The 17,105-nt window shown below is 51.0% G+C and overlaps 1 protein-coding gene across 1 annotated transcript in view; it reads right to left on the bottom strand.

Moving 5' to 3' along the window:
* Nucleotides 1-945: 945 nt before the first annotated feature.
* LOC120394600 (butyrophilin subfamily 1 member A1-like) overlaps nt 946-17,105 on the bottom strand; it is a 79,394-nt gene continuing 63,234 nt past the window's right edge. The window contains exons 8-11 of the mRNA XM_039518827.1: nt 13,249-13,269; nt 11,982-11,987; nt 11,859-11,885; nt 946-1,661 (exon numbers count right to left, since the gene is read on the bottom strand). Coding sequence (XP_039374761.1) covers nt 1,090-1,661; nt 11,859-11,885; nt 11,982-11,987; nt 13,249-13,269 — 626 coding nt within the window. The 3' untranslated portion in view covers nt 946-1,089. The remainder of the gene's footprint in view (nt 1,662-11,858; nt 11,886-11,981; nt 11,988-13,248; nt 13,270-17,105) is intronic.

The raw sequence follows: 17,105 nt of genomic DNA, 5'->3' as shown, positions 1-17,105 counted from the left end.
CACTGACAGTACATTGGCTGCAAATAATATTTCTAAAGAAAAATAAACTAGAAAAAGGATATTGTAGAAGAGATTTCTATCTACAGGAAGATAACGTTTGAGGTTTGGGACCATGTTTTGTTAATTGATGTGAGAACAAGAAAGGAAGGGTCATGTCTTGATTACCAATTATATGTGGCTAGAAAGTTAAAAATCATATGAATTAATGCTGACAGAAGTTCAAAGACTATTTTATAATCTTGTGTGAGTTAACTTAAATATATTGCTCAATTAAGTCTATCATTTTTTCACCTATTAATTTTCAAAGGTGTAGTGCCCTGCCTTCCAGAGAGAACCAGTCAAGACAATAAAGAGAGCGAGAGAGCATGTGTAGTTGTGATGTTTATGACACATGTACATTGTAACTGAACAACCCAGTCTGACAGTTTTTAATAATTATTTTGATAAGAGAAATATTTTGGATTTCCTGAAGTAACACAGTTGAAATACAAATGATGCTGTGTAGAGAAGTTAAACCTCAATATAGATTTGAGGGGAAAATCAAAAATTAATGTAAATAATTCCATTTCTAAAAATATGTTTAGATGCTTGTTTCTGAAATACTGTTGAAATGTAAATGAAAATGTTTTTGTTTACAATAACAGTTTCTAATTTAGAATAATCTTCTTTTTTCATATTTTGCATTGAGATTTCACAGGGGTCGGAAATTCTGGCAGGAGTGAATGATCCCCGTCCTTCACCATCTGCAACCCCTGGGCAAGGGACGGGGAAAGGTGAGGGCGGCAAAACCCACCAGCTGTCTGGCAGTTTTTCTTACCAGCATCGCCCTGTGCCAGGGATGGACCAAACACAGGGGGAACAGGAGTGGGAGGGAAGCTTTCTTGCTCCTTCCAGCAAGTGGGTCCCACTCACCCAACCTGGACTGGGGACGCCAGGTGTCTAGGTTTCTACTTCAGCTGAAAAGGGAAACTGGCAGCATCTGGGCAGCACAAAAAAAGATCCAGTTATCTTCAGTAACCGGCCTCCAATACCAGAGGGCGGGAAGAGCAGCGGGGCTGGGAGGGGCCAGTCTGTGCCGCAGGGTCACTGTCAGTGACCGAGATTCCCTCCGGCCTGAGCTGGGACTGGGCAGATGATCAGGGGAGCCACGTTTGTACCATCATCATAGTCATCATCATAGTCACCAGGATTGAAATAAGGGCGGAGCTTCCCAGAGAAGGTGTCAGTGAAAGTGAAGAGATGGGACCTGTCAGTCACATTGTAAAACGAGACCTCGCCCGCCTCATAGTCCAGGAAAATCCCCACCCGGCTGGGCCTGACGCTCACGGGGAGGGGGTTCGGGGGAGAAGTGCAGGCCTCGTATCTCCCACCGCTCAGCCACACGACCCAGTATCCATTCCCAGGTGTGCGTCTGACCCACCCCTTCCTGTTCACAGATCCCCTACAAACCCCCAGGTCCCACTCAGTCTTGTCTCCCACCTCCACCTCCCAGTAACACCTCCCGCCCGCGAACGCCTCAGCGCCCAGGACACAGGGATAAGTATTAAATCTCTCAGGTTTGTTGGGCAGATCCTGGCGTGTGTCTCCCCATCTCACACGTTTCCGATCCTCAGACAGGACGAGGTTGGGATTTGCTGTGTCTGGATCCAGAGTCACGTCCACTGGGGAGAGAGTCACAGAGTCAGGGCCGGGGCAGGGGCTGGTCACTGGGATCAAAGGGAAATTAACCTGCAGCCCCGTTAATCACTGTGCGGGGAGGGGAGGGTTGTTGTCTGAGGGGAGTCAGGGCCCCTCTGCCTGTGAGGAAAGGGCAGATGCTGGGGGAGGGGGGGGGAAGATGTCAATGGGGGAAGGGAGGGCAGCAGAGGATGGGGAGGGAAGAGCTTGATGCTGGGAGAGGAAAGGGTTGGGGCAGGTGACAGGGCAGTGGGGGAGGGGCAGAGGGGGGCAGGCACAAGGGCAATGGGGGGGCAAGAGGAGCTGGCACCAGGAGGGCAGGGAAGGGTGAAGGGGGTTAGATTCAAAGGGGTTGCAGGGGCGAAGGGTGGAGCGAGGAGGGGAGGGGCAGACACAAGTGCACGGGGGCAAGGGAAGCAGTGGGCATCAGGATGACGGGGTCGGGGAAGGGAAGAGCAGGTTGCAGGGGGGCAAGGGAGGGGTGGGTGTCAGCGCAGAAGAAGGGGACAGACCCCAAGGTACAGAGAAGCAAGGGAAGGGGCGGGCACCAGGGGTGTGAAGGAATGGGGGGGCACCAATGGGGTGGGGAGAAGGGGAGGAGGAATGGGGAAGGTACTGGGAAGGCAGAGGGGGTAGAAGGAGGGGCTGGCATGGGAGGGAGAAGGTGCAGGTGACAAAGGGAGGAAGAGGGGTGAGGGGTAGGGCAGGTGCCAGAGGGCCATAGGGGGGGCAAGGGATGGGGCAGACCCCAGGGGGAAACGGGATGGAGAGAAGAGGCTGCCATCAAGGGGGAGAGGGGCATGATGGTAGGGGTGGGTGCTGGTGTGGCGGGGGAAGGGCTAGTCACCAGGAGGGATGCAGGGGCTGAGCAGAGGGGCAGATGTAAGGAGGGGACACAGGAGAGGGGGCACCAGGGGGCAGAGTGGGGGAAGGGAACAGATGCACACAGGGGGTAGAAAGTGGGGTGTGGAGAAGGGCAGGCCCTAGGGGGGCACAGGGGTGTGGAGATATGGGCACCAGGGGACAGAGGAGGATGAGGGGAGGGTGGGACGCAGACACTAGGAAAGGGTGGGGGGAGGGGTGGGCACCAGGGGGGCAGAGATGGGGGGAAGGAAGGTCTGACACCAGGGGGCCCAAAGTGGGTCAAGGGAAGGGGTTTGCACCAGGCAGGCCGAGGGGGCAAGGGAAGGGGCAGGCACCATGGCGGCCGAGGGGGGCGTGGGAAGCGATGGGCCTCCGCGGGGCAGAGGAGTGAACAGTGGGGTTGGTACCAGGGCACTAGTGGCAGGTGCGGGGTGCTGGTGGCTGGGAGGCAGAGGGGGCGACAGGAGGGGCGGGGGAGAACTAAGGGGAAGGTGGCAGGGGAGGGTACAAGGGAAGAGGCAGGCACCAGGGGTGGGGTGGGGGCAAGGGAAGGGGCTTGTGCCAGAGGGTGAGGAGGGATGGGGTCAGGGACAGGCACTGACAGGACAGAGTGGGGAGAGGTGGGCACTGGGGGCAGTGGGGTGGCATGAGATGGGGCAGGCACTGGGGCAAATGAAGATTGAGGAAGGGTGGTCATCACGGGGTGGGAGGGCAAGGGAAGGGCCGGGTGCCAGGGGGGCTAGAGGGGCATGAGGAGAGGGGTGAAAGTCGGGGGGTAGAGGGGACAAGCAGATGGGCAGGCAGCTATGGGGCAGGGGGAGGGGCAGGTGCCGGGGGACAGTTGTGGGGCATGGAAAGGGGCAGGCACTGTGGCCAACAAGGGGCAAGAGGAGGCATTGGGGGGTGCAGGGGGCAAGGTAAGAGGTGGGTGCCAGAGGGGCAGGGAGTGGGGCAGGTGCTGGGTGACAGAAGGGGGAAAGGCCGGGGCTGGAAAAAGGCGGGACGTGGGCGGGGCGCTGTGGGTGCTAGGAGCAGGATGGTGTGAAAGCAGGGGTAGGCACCAGGAAGGCAGGGAATGGAGTCATGGTGATGAGGGCAGAGGGTGTGGGGGGGGCACCAGAGAGGAGGGGGGGAAAGGGCAGGTGACAGGGGGATTGAGGGGGGTGAGCAGAGGGGCAGACACAAGGAAGGCTGAGGGAGGAGGGGTGGGCACCAAGGGACAGAGAGGGGTGAGGGGAGAGGCAGGGCAGGTGGGTAGAGGGTGTTAGGAGACGGGCTTGGGAAGGGGCAGGAGCCAGAGGGTCAGAGAGGATGGGGAGGGGGCATGTGCCAAGAGCGCTGAGGGGAGTGAGAAGAGCAGGAGCCAGGACAACAGAGGAGGGTGAAAGCTGGGGTGAGCACTAGGGGCAGATGGGGGTGAGGGGAGAGCTGGGATTCGTGAGTGCGGGGAAAGGGGAGAGCAGAGGCCAGGGAGTGGGGGAGTGAAGTGATGGGTGGGCACCAGGTGCAAAGAGTGTTTGGAAGAGGGGGCAGGTGCCAGCCCAGGAGGGCAGGAAGGGGGTGGGCTCCAGGGGGGCAGAGGTAGGTGGAGGGCAGGGGCATGTGACAGGGCAGGGGGCATGTGACAAAGTGGGTGGAGAGGGGACCATGGGAGCAGAAAGGGGGTGAAGGGAAGGAGTGGGGCAAAGTGGAGCCTCAGAGGATAAAAGCAGGGGCCAGGTGGGCACAGAAGTTGAGGGAAGGGAAAGGGAGGGGCAGGAGCTAGGGGCCGGAGGAGATTGGCAGGTGCCAGGGGACAGAAATCGGTGAAGGTGACAGACCTGCATCTCTGTTGCTTTGGGGCCATGTGTGATTGTTTTGATACTAAAAGCAGGTCTGTGCCATCCCCACACACACTGGCCAGGCAGCCGCCCTCCCCCAGGAGTGGAGCTGGGACTCTCCATGCCGGCCGGCCCCATGGGCATCATCTTCCATCCAGGCAAACCCCACAGCCGGCCCCTTCCCTCACTAAGCCCAGCCCCTTCCCAAGGCCATGGGAAGTGGATCTGGGCTTGGCTCCTGGGTGGGGGCAAGACAGTGGGGGGATGGGCAGTGGGGAGATGCTTGGAGGTATAACTGGGACATGCGGGGAACAGGGGCCATTACTAATGAGGCTGGGGCAGTGGGGAGAGGAGGGGGCATTTCCCCACTTCCTGCCCCCTCCATCTGGGAGAAGCTGCACCAGGGGCCAGTCCCAGCTCACACCTGCGCAGTGCGCCTGCACTAGGGGTTTGCACGGGGGCACCGTCATGGCTGAGGCACTGTTGTGCCGGGGCCATAATCCCTCCCCTCACTGGGGTTATGGATCATTAATTACAGGGTCAATGGAGCAGGGGAGCTGGACTCTGGGCTCCCAGATGGAGCCTGACGCACTGGGCTGCAGTCTCATTCTCACGCCCACGCTCTGGCCCAGTGCCCATGGCAGTGTTTATACACAGGGGGTGTCTTCAGCAGGAGAGATTGAGAGAGCCCCACAGCAGACAGCGAGAGCCCAGCAGTTCCAGCCCTCACCTGAGGGGGGGGGGAACTCCCATTCCAATCCCTGCCCCACATATCACAGCGGGGGATTGAACCTGGAGCTCCCAGCGGAGGGCCCAGCCACTGGGCTAAAGGCTAGAAGGGAAGCGGTGGCACCTTCTGTTCATTCAAACCATTCAGCAAACTCAACATGGATTTGCAAAGTTTCAGTCGATCCAAAATAATATATTGCAGCAAATAAACTATTTGTCCAAAACATTTCACCCGGCTCCACTTCAAACCTGTCTGAACAACTTAGGAGCCCAAACCCCAGTGACTTGCAGTGAGTGACTGTCAACATCCCCAGCAACGCAGAGTTATGGGCTCAGGACATCGGCTATGAAACACCCCAGAACTGCCGTTAAATTTACCCTGGGTAGGAAAATTCCCCATCCCCCGCAGCTCCTGATCTCACCCCAAAAACCAGGCTGAAAATGGAGTCTCGGCTCCAGCCTGAACTCTGCTCAAAGCAATTTGTCCCCTGGACTCTGCGAGCAGCACAGACCCTCTGCAGCTGCACCTGGGCGTCTCCCAGAGAGGATAATGGCCCTGGGTCAGACACGCTGGGAACTTTCACACCCAGACTCTGGAGACACTTTGGGTTCATCTACACAGCCTGTGGCAGCGAGTTTCAGAGCCAGGAGAACAGACGGAGGTTTGTGGGGCTCCTGCTATGGTGCTAAAAAGAGCCGTACAGACCTTCTGGCTCAGGCTGGAGCTGGGGCTCTGAAGCCCAGGGAGTAAGTGGGGGCTTCAAACCCAGGCTCCAGCCCCAGAAACAACATCTACACAGCTGTGTTTAATGTTGCAGCACAAACTCCACAAGCCGATGTCTGTCACTCCGGCTCTGAGACTCGCAGACGTCCTTCTGCTTACCAGGGATACCTTAGCCTCCCTCCCAGATTCAAAGCTTGGGAACTGGGGGCGTTTGAGCAGCTTACCCCAAGAACCTGAAAGGACTCCCTTGGAAAATGATCCAACCAGCAGCTCTAGTGCACAGCCTGGGCCAAGGGAGCTGGGGCAGAAGCTAAATGTGATTCAGCATTTCTGGTGGTCCCAAGAGAGTAGTATTACTAGAGCTCTGACAGGGCTATTGAACAGCTCTCTAATTTGCAGGCCCAGGTGCAGATTTTCTTACTGAAACTGGCGAAGCAACAGGAGCGAACCCAGTGACCAGAGGACAGGCAGAAGGAGCTACTCACAGAGCAGGAGAGAAACCACCAGGTTGAGGCTACAGGCACCGAAAAAGGAACAGGGCTTTCGGAAGAAGAAATTCTGCTCTAGCTCCCAATGAGCCCAGCCGTTGGAGATAAAGCTCCAGCACCTGCGTAAGTGAAGGACTGATGAGATTATTCAAATGCAGGAGAAACACACAGCTGCTGAATGTACCAAGCCCCACCCCACAGGGAGGAAGTGGCAGTTGGAATTGCCAATACCCCTGGTCCTAGAGAAGAAGCAGCACCTGGAGACCAAAATAGTTCAGCCATTGGAGGTGCAAAGCAACAAGTTGCTGGGGAACAACAGTTTCAAGGCAGCCAAGCTGCAGGCAGCCAAGGTAGGAAATGAGCCATGCAGAGGAAAGTTACCTAGGAGCTAAAACTGAAAAGGCTTAAACAAGCCCTAGGCCTTGTGGGAGGGGCCCAGAAAGGGCTGCAGGACGTGAGTGGTGTGGCTGGGAAACTAGAGCAGGGTTTGCTGGGACACAGGAGCCTGCCACACCGGTTAGAAGGCAAACTGGCAAACTGGAAACAGAGCGTGTCTGCAACTGAGCTGGGAGGTGAGATTCCCAGCTCATGTAAACGTCCCCGCACTAACTCTGCTCAGGCTAGCACACTGAAGCTTGCATGCTAGTAGAAGCAGTGGGGCTAGGAAGGGCAGCTTGGGCCAGCTGCCTGAGTACCTACCAAGGGGGCTGGGCGGGTTTCTACTCAGGCAGTAGCTGAAGCTGCCACCTGTGCTACCCTGGCCACATGGCTATTGTTAGGTGCTAGCTCAGGTATGTCTACATGAGCTGGGAATCTCACCTCTTAGATCAAATGTAGATGTTTGCTAAGAGAGGAGAAGGAACAGCTCCTGGAATACATTAAAGAACTAGACAGACAAAAGCTGATGGCTCAGGAGGGGGCAGAGGTGCAGGCTGAGGGCTCTGGTGTGTGCGATAAGAGAGAGCCGAGCAATAAATCACCAGGAGGCTGCATTTACACAGGGGAGTGCAGTGATGCTGCGGGTGTCCTGGGAGGCTTTTTAGCAGAACAAGCGGATCACACACTGAAGGGCTGGATGTCGACGGGCACAGATACAGAGGTACTGACTAAAAGGGAAGCTGTAATAGTTGCCGTGTCCTCTACAGTGACCCAACAAACCCACCCACTAATGGACTGGGAAGAGCTAGAAGAAAAGGTTGCTACAGCTGAGGGGAAAAGGGCAGAAGGCCTTGCACAGCTGAGCACCTTCCAGGCCTAAAGGCTGAGGCCCTGCAGGACCTAGAGGAGTCGCACTGGCAAGGGACTGGATCTCAGCCCAAGCCATCCAGCGGGAGCAGGAGCCCTGGAAGGAGCCTGTCTCAGCATGGGAAGGTGACTGGGGAACAGGAGTGCTTGTTGTTGCAGAAGGAGCTGACTAATCTCCAGAACCAACTTAAGATCGAGTGTGGAACAAAGCTCAGCTCTTACACGAAGCAGGAGAGCCCAGAGCCCTTGTGGAAAGAGATGAAATTCTGTCAGAGAGCAGGCACAGCTTCTCCAGCAAACAGAGCAGCTGGGCAGTGAGCTACACCAGCCGGCTGGAGACAAGAGCAGCGCTGTGGTGGGTGCAGAGGTACAGGCCCATCGCGTGGAAGATGAACTGTCTGAGGTGGGGATTCCACCTGCTGGAGGGAAAAGTCACCATAAAAACACACCTCCAAGAGGAAGTTGAAATAGAAAAGGAAGAGAATGGGGACCTCTCCCTGCAGAGACCTGAAAGAGCAACACAAGCCCAAACCAGCGCTGGGCTAAACCGAAGTCTATCCTACAGGAAAAGGGGGGAGCAGAAAGGCACTTTCCCAGCTGCTAACATTACACCAGCCATGTGGACAGAAGAGGATCTGAAATGTGCTCCCAGAGCTCATTTACTGAAGGATGCAGGAAAAAAAGCTGTGCTCAGTAATAATTAGAGATGCTAATCAGGAGCTCTCTGAATGAAAGACAAACTTAACTCCAAAGGCACATGTGTGAGTGTGTCCTGGGAGGCAGCTATTGGAGGGACCTTGTAGCTAGGTGGGGCTGTGTGTAACAGACCTTATTTAAGCTAACCTCAGCCATACCTGGCAGAGCATTAAAGGGCCTTGTGATGAGCACATCTGGTGTGTATCTGGCTCTGAGGGAAGATCTATAGCCAGCATGTATCTGTTACAGCAGCATGACGGCAGTGGTGGAAGCCTGGTGCTATTGCTGAAGTATTCCATATCAAATGATTCTGTCTTTTGCTTCTGCTGCAAGTTGTTTGCCAGTAGTACTATTGGAGCATCATCTCTTTCTGGAAAAGGCTCAAGGGATTGGAAAAAACATGTCTTTCAGGGCACGAGAAAAGCAGTCAACATTTGATGAATGTTCAGACATGGAAGGAAATTGAACTATGATTGAAATACAAGAGAACAATTGATGAAGAACATTTGTGCTTCATTAAACAAGAAGAAAAGTATTGACAGCAAATACTAAAACATCTGATTGCTTTGGTCAAAGTTCTCGGTATGTAAAACCTGGCCTTTTGGGGAACACAAGAAAAACTGCACACTTCGGGTAACGGGAACTTCCTCAAATTTGTCGAATATCTAGCTTACTTTGACCCACTTATGGATGAGCATCTTCGCAGGATTAAGGACAAGGAGATGCATGTACATTACCTAGGGAAAGACATACAGAATGAGCTTATTCAGCTTCTATCCAATGCCATCAAACAAAAAATCCTAGCATCTGCTCATGCTGCAAAATACTTTTCGATCATTCTAGATTGTACACCAGATGCAGGCCACGTTGAACAAATGACCATAATCATTCAGTTTGTGGATAGGTCTACTTCAGAGACAGAGAATGAGACGGAATCAGTATTCATAAAGGAACACTTCTTGGGATTTGTGTCGCTTACGGAGACAACTGGAGCTGGTATGACAGAAACTAGTCTTCAGTTAGAAGAGATGTCACTGCCTATAGAAAACGTGCATGGTCAAGGCTACGACAATGGGAGCAATATAAAAGGGGAAAAAATGGTGTCCAGTGAAGAATTTTGGATATTAATCCATGAGCCTTTTTCATTCCTGGCAGTGCACATTCATTGAATTTGGTTGTTAATGATGCTGCAAAGTGTTGCTTGGAGGCAACTGCCTTCTTTGATTTAGTTCAACGTGTTTATGTGCATTTCTCAGCTTCTGCACATCGCTGGGAAGTTCTAACACACCACGTATCTAATCTCATAGTTAAACCATTGAGTGAAACAAGATGGGAAAGTCAAATTGATGCCTTGAAACCTCTTCGCTATAAGCTTGGTGACATCTATGATGCTCTGATAGAGATCTAGGATGACACTACTCTAACAGGACCATCTGGCAATGCGTCACGAGTTGATGCAAAGGATCTTGCAAAAGCCATTTCTAGTTTCAAGTTTCTTGTTTCTCTTGTTGTGTGGTATATTGTTTGAGATCAACATGACTAGCAAACAACTTCAGGTGAAAGAATTCGACACAAATGATAACATTAATCAACTTGGAGAAACCAAGACGTTTCTTGTAGGCCGCAGAAGTGATGCAGACTTTGAGAAAACATTGGTAGTTGCAGGTGAACTTCCGGAGGAGTTGGATGTACCAGCACTTTTTGAACCAGATCCAATCCGTATTAGAAAAAAGAGGAAGCAGTTCACATATGAAGCAGATGACGAACCTATTTATAATCCAAAAGAAAAATTCAAAGTGAACTCTTACTTTGCAGTCATCGATACAGCAATACATTCAGTTGAAGAAAGATTCACATTGATGCAGCAAATTAGTTCAGTATTTGGCTTCCTATATGATGTTTACAGTTTGCAAAATACACTACCAAAGCAAATTATGGAACATTGCTTGAATCTGGAGCAAACTTTGCAACATGGTGAATCCAAAGATATTGATGCCTTTCACTTGTGCAATGAATTGCAAGCTATTGCATGATGAGTCCAAAAGAGTGCATCACCGCAAGATGTATTGAACTTCATATGTACAAATAAACTGACAGATAGTGTCCCCAACACAGTTATTGCTCTTTGCATCCTCTTGACTCTCCCAGTTTCTGTGGCCAGTGGTGAGCAAAGCTTCTCGAAGCTCAAGTTGATAAAAACATACACGCGAACATCAATGTTGCAACAAAGACTTGTTGGGCTATCTACCTTGTCAACAGAACATGACATTGCTTGCAGCATTGACTTGGAGGAACTTGTTTCTAAATTTATTAAACTGAAAGCGCGGAAAAATAAATTATAACGTGTTACTCTGTGACAGTGTATTGTGTATAATGTATGTGATTTATTTTAAGATCCATGCTGTGTTGTGTAAAGTGAAAACAATAACAGTGTCAACACTGTCAGGTTATTCATTTATTTTCATTAAATATGTAGACTAATAATTAAATTAATACATTTTCAAGCCGAATGTGTATTCATTCTAATGAACAATGCCACATTATGCAGCATTCATTTTTGAAAGTTTTTAATAAAGTGATGCTCGGGGGGAGGGCAGGCGCAAGGTGGAAGTTTTGCCTAGGACGCAAAATATCCTTGCACCAGCCCTGTCTGCAACCCATCCCGTATCCTCCTGGGGCTCATATTTGGTGTTATCTCCATTGACTCTTCCCCTCTTCCTATAGAACTAGCTGCTCTTCTTCTCTTCCTTCACCTCTCACCTTCAGTGACCACCTGTTGTGCCCCTTCTTCATTTTCCAACTCCGCAAATTTGTTCCTGAGCTCTATTGCTCCTGCACTAGCCCGTCTTTTCCTTTGCCTGGTTCTCTTAATCACATGCTTCCACCGTCCACTTTCCTCACTCAGCAGTCTCCTCTCAGAGCTCTTTGGTCCTGCTTCCATCTGCAAGTCTGAGCTCTTTCCTTCAGCCTCCTTGTGTCTTTGCTCCATCATCTGCTCGAACTCCCTTCTAAACTCAACCAGAGTTTCCACCTGCATGTCCAATCCTCAGATCTTTTCTTCCATCAGCTCTATCAGGTGGCACTTCATGCAGATGAAACTCTTTTCACGTACCCCCTCCAGGATCATGTACATGCTGCAGCTTCCACATCCAGTCATCTTCTTTGTGTCTTCCACTGCTTGGGCCACTACCACTGTGGCCTCTGTATCTGTCATAGCCTTCCCACCTAAATCCTGTTAATCTGAGAAACACAAACCAAACCACACCACCACCACCACCCACAGCAAAACAAACCCCCAACGAGCACTAGAACACTGCACACTCCCTTTACTAGCCTGTCTGTTCCTCTGCCTGGTTCTCCTAGTCTTCCCCCCAAACTCCTCTTGCAAACTCCTCTGTTTGCTGGCTCCTGTGCTGCTGCAGCTGTTGGTGCCACTGACTGACTGACTGGCTACCTTTATAAGACCCCTAATCAGAGAAGCCCCACCCCACCATCAGAGCTGAGCTTCTCTCCCAGCACACTGCCCCTACCAGTGTCTACAAATACACATAAAAATACCGAGTATCCCAGAGGAATGGGTCTGACAGTGACTGCGGCAGTATCAGCGTTAGTTACCTGCATATCCTTGGGCTCTGGTGAGTCCTGAAATAATCAGAAATGAGAATTTACACAAACGAAATGCAGACTCAGCAAGTCACATGCTGTGAAAAACAAACCACACAACTAGAAACAGCTTACCCAGTTCTGCCAGAGGGTCCATGGGAATGACAGGGGAGAAAAGGGAAAAAAGAACATAAATGAATCAGGAGGAGAGATTCTCAGTAACAAAAGTGCCCCGTTCTAAACCCACATTACATTGGCTTCAATGGGAATTTTGCCTGAGTAAGAACAGCAGGATTGGGCTCCTAATCACTAGTTAGGACTTCTCCTTTATTGCATCTGATCCTGCAAACCGTCCCCCTAGAAATCAATGGGGCCACACCAATAGGGATCACTCATGTGAGTCAGGGGGGCAGAATGAGGCCATTGGTGATAAGGGGCCCAGTTCTTTTCCCCTGCTCCGGTCACTGTGTGCAGGGATGGTGCAGACTGGCTGGAACCAGGCCCTGGACATCAGAGAATTCCACTGCTGTAGGGAGAGCCCAGATGGCGTAAAGCAGCATAGCTGGCTCCTGTGTCAACTGCCCCTGCCACCCTGGTGTAGGGGGAGTGTCAGGGCTGGGAGGGGCTGGGAAGAGGTGTGCTGGGGCAGGGCACATCACCAATTCTCAGGGACCACAGCCAGCTGGAGCGAATTAGAGCAACCCCTGGGGCAGCCTGAGAACCAGGGAGCCATAACCAGCTCCCTCACTGCCCCTATTCCAAGCAAGTCCTGGCCCAGCAGAGAACCTGGGCCTGCAGCTCAAAGAACTCTTCCTTCATAAGTGTCTCCATCATCTGGCTGATGCTGGGTGACCCCAAGGAGTGCTGAGTGCCTACAACTCCTGCCGACTTCAGTGGGATCAGACCCATGTGCCTGATCCTACAGCTGCTGTGTGTGGAAGCCAACAGGGCCCGAGCCTGCTCCAAGGAGACCTATGGGTGCAGGAGAATATCCATGGAGAGCTCACTGGGCTGGGCCCTATTGGTATAAAAGAATCATTGTTCTCATTACAGGGTCTCTCAGGTGTCAGTAAGTGACGTTTGTTGGTTTGCTTTTTAAGGGTATTTCCAAGAGTTGATGTTGTGAAAAATAAAACTGTTAATATTCATATTTCAATACCAAAAATTTCCCATCCATTATGTCTGGGTAATATCTGGATTTCCCCTTGTAGTGTACATTACCTGTCTCAATAACACATTCATTTTTTACACTAACATGTCTTTGCACACACAGCTCTGAGTGTTCCTTTTCCAATTTAGTAATAGTAATAATAGGATTGAACTCACAACCCTGGGTTTAGCAGGCCAGTGCTCAAACCACCCTAATTTAAAGCATAATCAAAACTAGTAAAAATGCCCTTACCTTTTGCTGCCTCGTATTCCGCTGGAAAGTCAAAGACAGTGGGAGTTAATGTTGAGTCTCAAAACTTAATGGGCAACAGTCAAGCTGAAAGCGATGTCTCCCTCACTGGTGATACGAGTGTTTTGAAAGATTTGCCCATAAGACACTAAGCAGAGCACAGCACAGGAGCCGGCTTCTTATGGGCGAATGGACTTAAGCTGTCCTGCCCTATCTGTTATATCTACTGTGTTATACACCTCAGATACTGGACAGGTATAAACCTGGACCAGAGAGCAGGGCTTCCTGGCTCCATGTCATGACTTGTCTCTGTCCCTTCCACACTGATCCCTGCTAGGTCCTGTAAACACACACTCAGGGCTGGGCCCCACGGTGCTAGGTCCTGTACATGCACACTGAAGGTCAGACTCCACAGCACTAGATCCTGAACACACACTCAGGGCTAGGTGATGCGCATACATTCATGGGAGGGCCCCACTGTGTTAGGTACTGTACACACACACACACACACACACTCAGGACCAGGCTTCTCTAAGCTAGGTCCTGTATGCACACACTTAGAACTAGGCCCCATGGTGCTAGGTCCTGTACACACACACTCAGGGCCAGACCCACCATGTGCACAGCCAGGAGAGATTTCAGGGGCCACAGCACAGCTGGGTTTGGCGGAGGGATTAAAGAGAGGAGAAGGGGGCAGCTTTACAAATACTGAGGGGATGTTTTTCCATGCATGGAGTGGGAAGGGGGAGAAAACACTGAGGTGTCTAAGGGAGAAGCAGATAGGCAGGTGACCAGACATCTCAATCTTATTAGGATTATCCCAATATTAGGGGCTTTGTCTTATATATACAACTATCCCCTGCCCTCCCCATCCCGCACACACAAAATGTGTCCAGATTTTTCACACTTACTATCTGGTCACCCTACCGAGTACCAGGCTGCCAGGAGAAAAACAAAATAAAAAGCTTAGTGGTTGTACAGCTCCTCCTGGAAGTGGTGATGAGGGTGCCGACCCTGCGCGCCCATCCCTGGAACTGGCCATCGCTGGCAGAAGGAAGGTGGCGCCTATCACTCAGACAGGGTGGGGGGATTAGAGCATTGGCCTGCTAAACCCAGGGTTGTGAGTTCAATCTTTGAGGGGCCACCTAGGGATCGGGGGCAAAAATCAGTACTTGGTCCTGCTAGTGGAGGCAGGGCGCTAGACTCAATGACCTTTTGAGGTGCCTTCCAGTTCTAGGAGATAGGATATCTCCATTATTATTATTTTTTTTTTTAATGTTGAGTTGAGGGGCCTAAAGGCAAAGACAAGGAGCTTGTGCTGGAGCGGTGCTGGAGGGGCCTCAGTGGAACTAAGTGGTGGAGGTGGCAGGAGAGACGAGCCTGAGGGCTGAGCCCAGCAGCCGGGCTTTGGGTGGAGCTGAGGGGACAAAGCGGCTGGCATCAAGGCTGGACAGGAGGAGATCACAGCAGTGGAGGTTGTGAGATGAAGGGGGGAACGAGAGCCTGGGCTGTCAGGACAGACACAAGAGGCTGAAGCTGTGTTGTGTTGTACAGGCAGGAGCAGGGAGACTGAGGAAAGGTCAGGACGTGCAGCCCAGAGAGAGGCTAAGTCAGAGACAATGCCCAGATTTCTGGCCTGAGTGACCGGAGATGTTGTTAGGATGCCCAACACTGTATTTAAAAAATACAGGACAGTTTTTTTCCTCCCCTCCCCCAACCTGGGCCTACATCATGGAGTGGTTCTCCCAGCCAGGGCAGGGGAAATACCCCCTGGCCCCTCCCAAAGGAGACACCTCAAGCAGGCCTCCCGCTTCACTCTGGGCTCCCTGCAGCCAGCCCAGGCCTCACACCCCACCTCAGGACCACAATCCCTGGCCCACAGAAGGGTCAGAGATCCTGGTACCGAGCTCAGGGCAGCCCTTTGTGAGGGATGGGAGGCAGGGAGGGAGGGAGAGCTGTCACAGCCCCCTACCTCGGGGAGGGCTCGTGGTGTTATCCAAAGAGATGAAGAAACTAGAAAGGGGGGTGGGCTGTGAAGGGTGCGGAAGAGATTCAACATTCAGCTTTGAGCTTAAATTTCCCTGTAGACATCGAGGAAGAGGCGTTGTCAGACAGGCTGAGATGTGGGATGGGATGCCTAGAAACAGTCTTTAGCAGAGCACGAGTTTGAGAGTCACTGGGCATAGACAGGGCCGACCCACAACATTTTGGCACTTGAGGTGGAGAGCTCAAATGAGGCCCACATTCCCCCTTGCTTGGGCCAAAACTTTGAAAGGTCTCAATTCTGCCTTCTTCCTGTTCTACTCCTCTCATGGTACTGCTCTGCTACCTATCCCACTAAAGGTGAACTAACAACTTAAAATGCCTTGTTCAAAAATTTTAAGTAACACTTAACTTTCAAACACCTGAACAGCAAATGTAACTTTTCTTGTCTGCATAGTAAACACTGGCATTTTTATCTGTTTGAATAATCAAAGTGGTGCTTTCCGTGCCTTCTTGGTTGCAAAGATTTGAACTGCTTCCTGAAGGTCCACAGTTTGGGCCAGCTTATGCTCTATTGAGATGGTTGCAAGGCCGACCAGCCTCTCCTGTGTGATTGTGGAGCGTAGATGTGTTTTTATTAACTTCAGCTTGGAGAAGCTGCCTTCTCCATTGGCAACTGTTACCGGAAGTGTCAGAAGTATGTGCAGAGCAACAAAAGCATTTGGAAAGAGGGTGGTCATATTATTTGTGCACATATATTCCAGAACAGCTGCTGAGATGTATCTTGAAAGGGCTGTCAGTTCATCACCTAAATCACTCGCATCAATATCGTGCATGTCATCATGTGTCAACACTGTCTCCAGTGCCCTGCATTGCTGATGCAGGTCTTCAGGTATAGTGAGGAGTTTTGGAGTATCATGAAACATTCCGAATATACTGCTGTGTTCCTTGAGCTGCATGAAATGTTCTTCAACTAACTGTCTTGCACAATCTAGCACCTGGTAAAAGAATTCAACTTTGAATTGTTGTTTGGGGTCTCTTATGGGATTATCCCGTGCCTTGTAATCAAAATGTCTTCTTCTTCGGTGACTCTTGTATTCTTGAATGGGTGGGAAAATAGCTTCAGTGTGAAGTTCCTCTGCCAACTTCTGTGCACTCTTCAGAACATTTTGAAATCCCTCATCTGATTGGTAAGACTGTAGGTATGACTTTGTTTTGTCCAGTTGTTCCATTGCTCCTGATATATCAAGGTCAACACCTTGGAGTCTTGCTTACAACATTTATTTCAAACAGTAAGTCATGCCACAACACTAAGCCACACACAAATTTGAAGTTTTGAATGTTTCTGGTGATTCCATTTCGCTCTGCCACTGTTCTCCAATGAACAGTTCCTGTCATAGCATCATCCTCCATAATGGCAACTATGGCATCATCTATCTTCCCAATTTGGTGTTTGATAGGCTTCATCGCCTCCACTCAACATTCCCATCATGCAGCACTCAGTGATTTCAGTGTCAGAGAGGATGTTCCCAGATGTTGCTTCAAAATTTGCCATCGATGAGTTGATGCAGAGAAAAATACATAGATGCTTTGAATTACATTAAAAAATTTAGCAGCCTCACTAGAAGCTGATGCTGCATCACTGACCACCAAGTTCAATGAATGAGAATCGCATGGGACAAAAAAAGCTCGAAGGTTTAACTCTCGGATCCGTGTCTGCACTCCTCTGTTCTTTCCCCTCATGTTGGCATCATTATTGTAGCTCTTACCTCTCATGTCAGCTATAGGAATTCCCATATCTTCCAGATTTTTAAGAAGCACATTTGTTATACCAACTCCTGTAGTATCATCAGTGTCAATAAATTCTAGAAAATGCT

Source organism: Mauremys reevesii, unplaced genomic scaffold (genome assembly GCF_016161935.1).
Source record: "Mauremys reevesii isolate NIE-2019 unplaced genomic scaffold, ASM1616193v1 Contig7, whole genome shotgun sequence".
NCBI lineage: Eukaryota > Metazoa > Chordata > Testudines > Geoemydidae > Mauremys > Mauremys reevesii.
The sequence above is the reverse complement of the archived record's forward strand: the minus strand, read 5'-3'. Positions and strand labels throughout refer to the sequence as shown.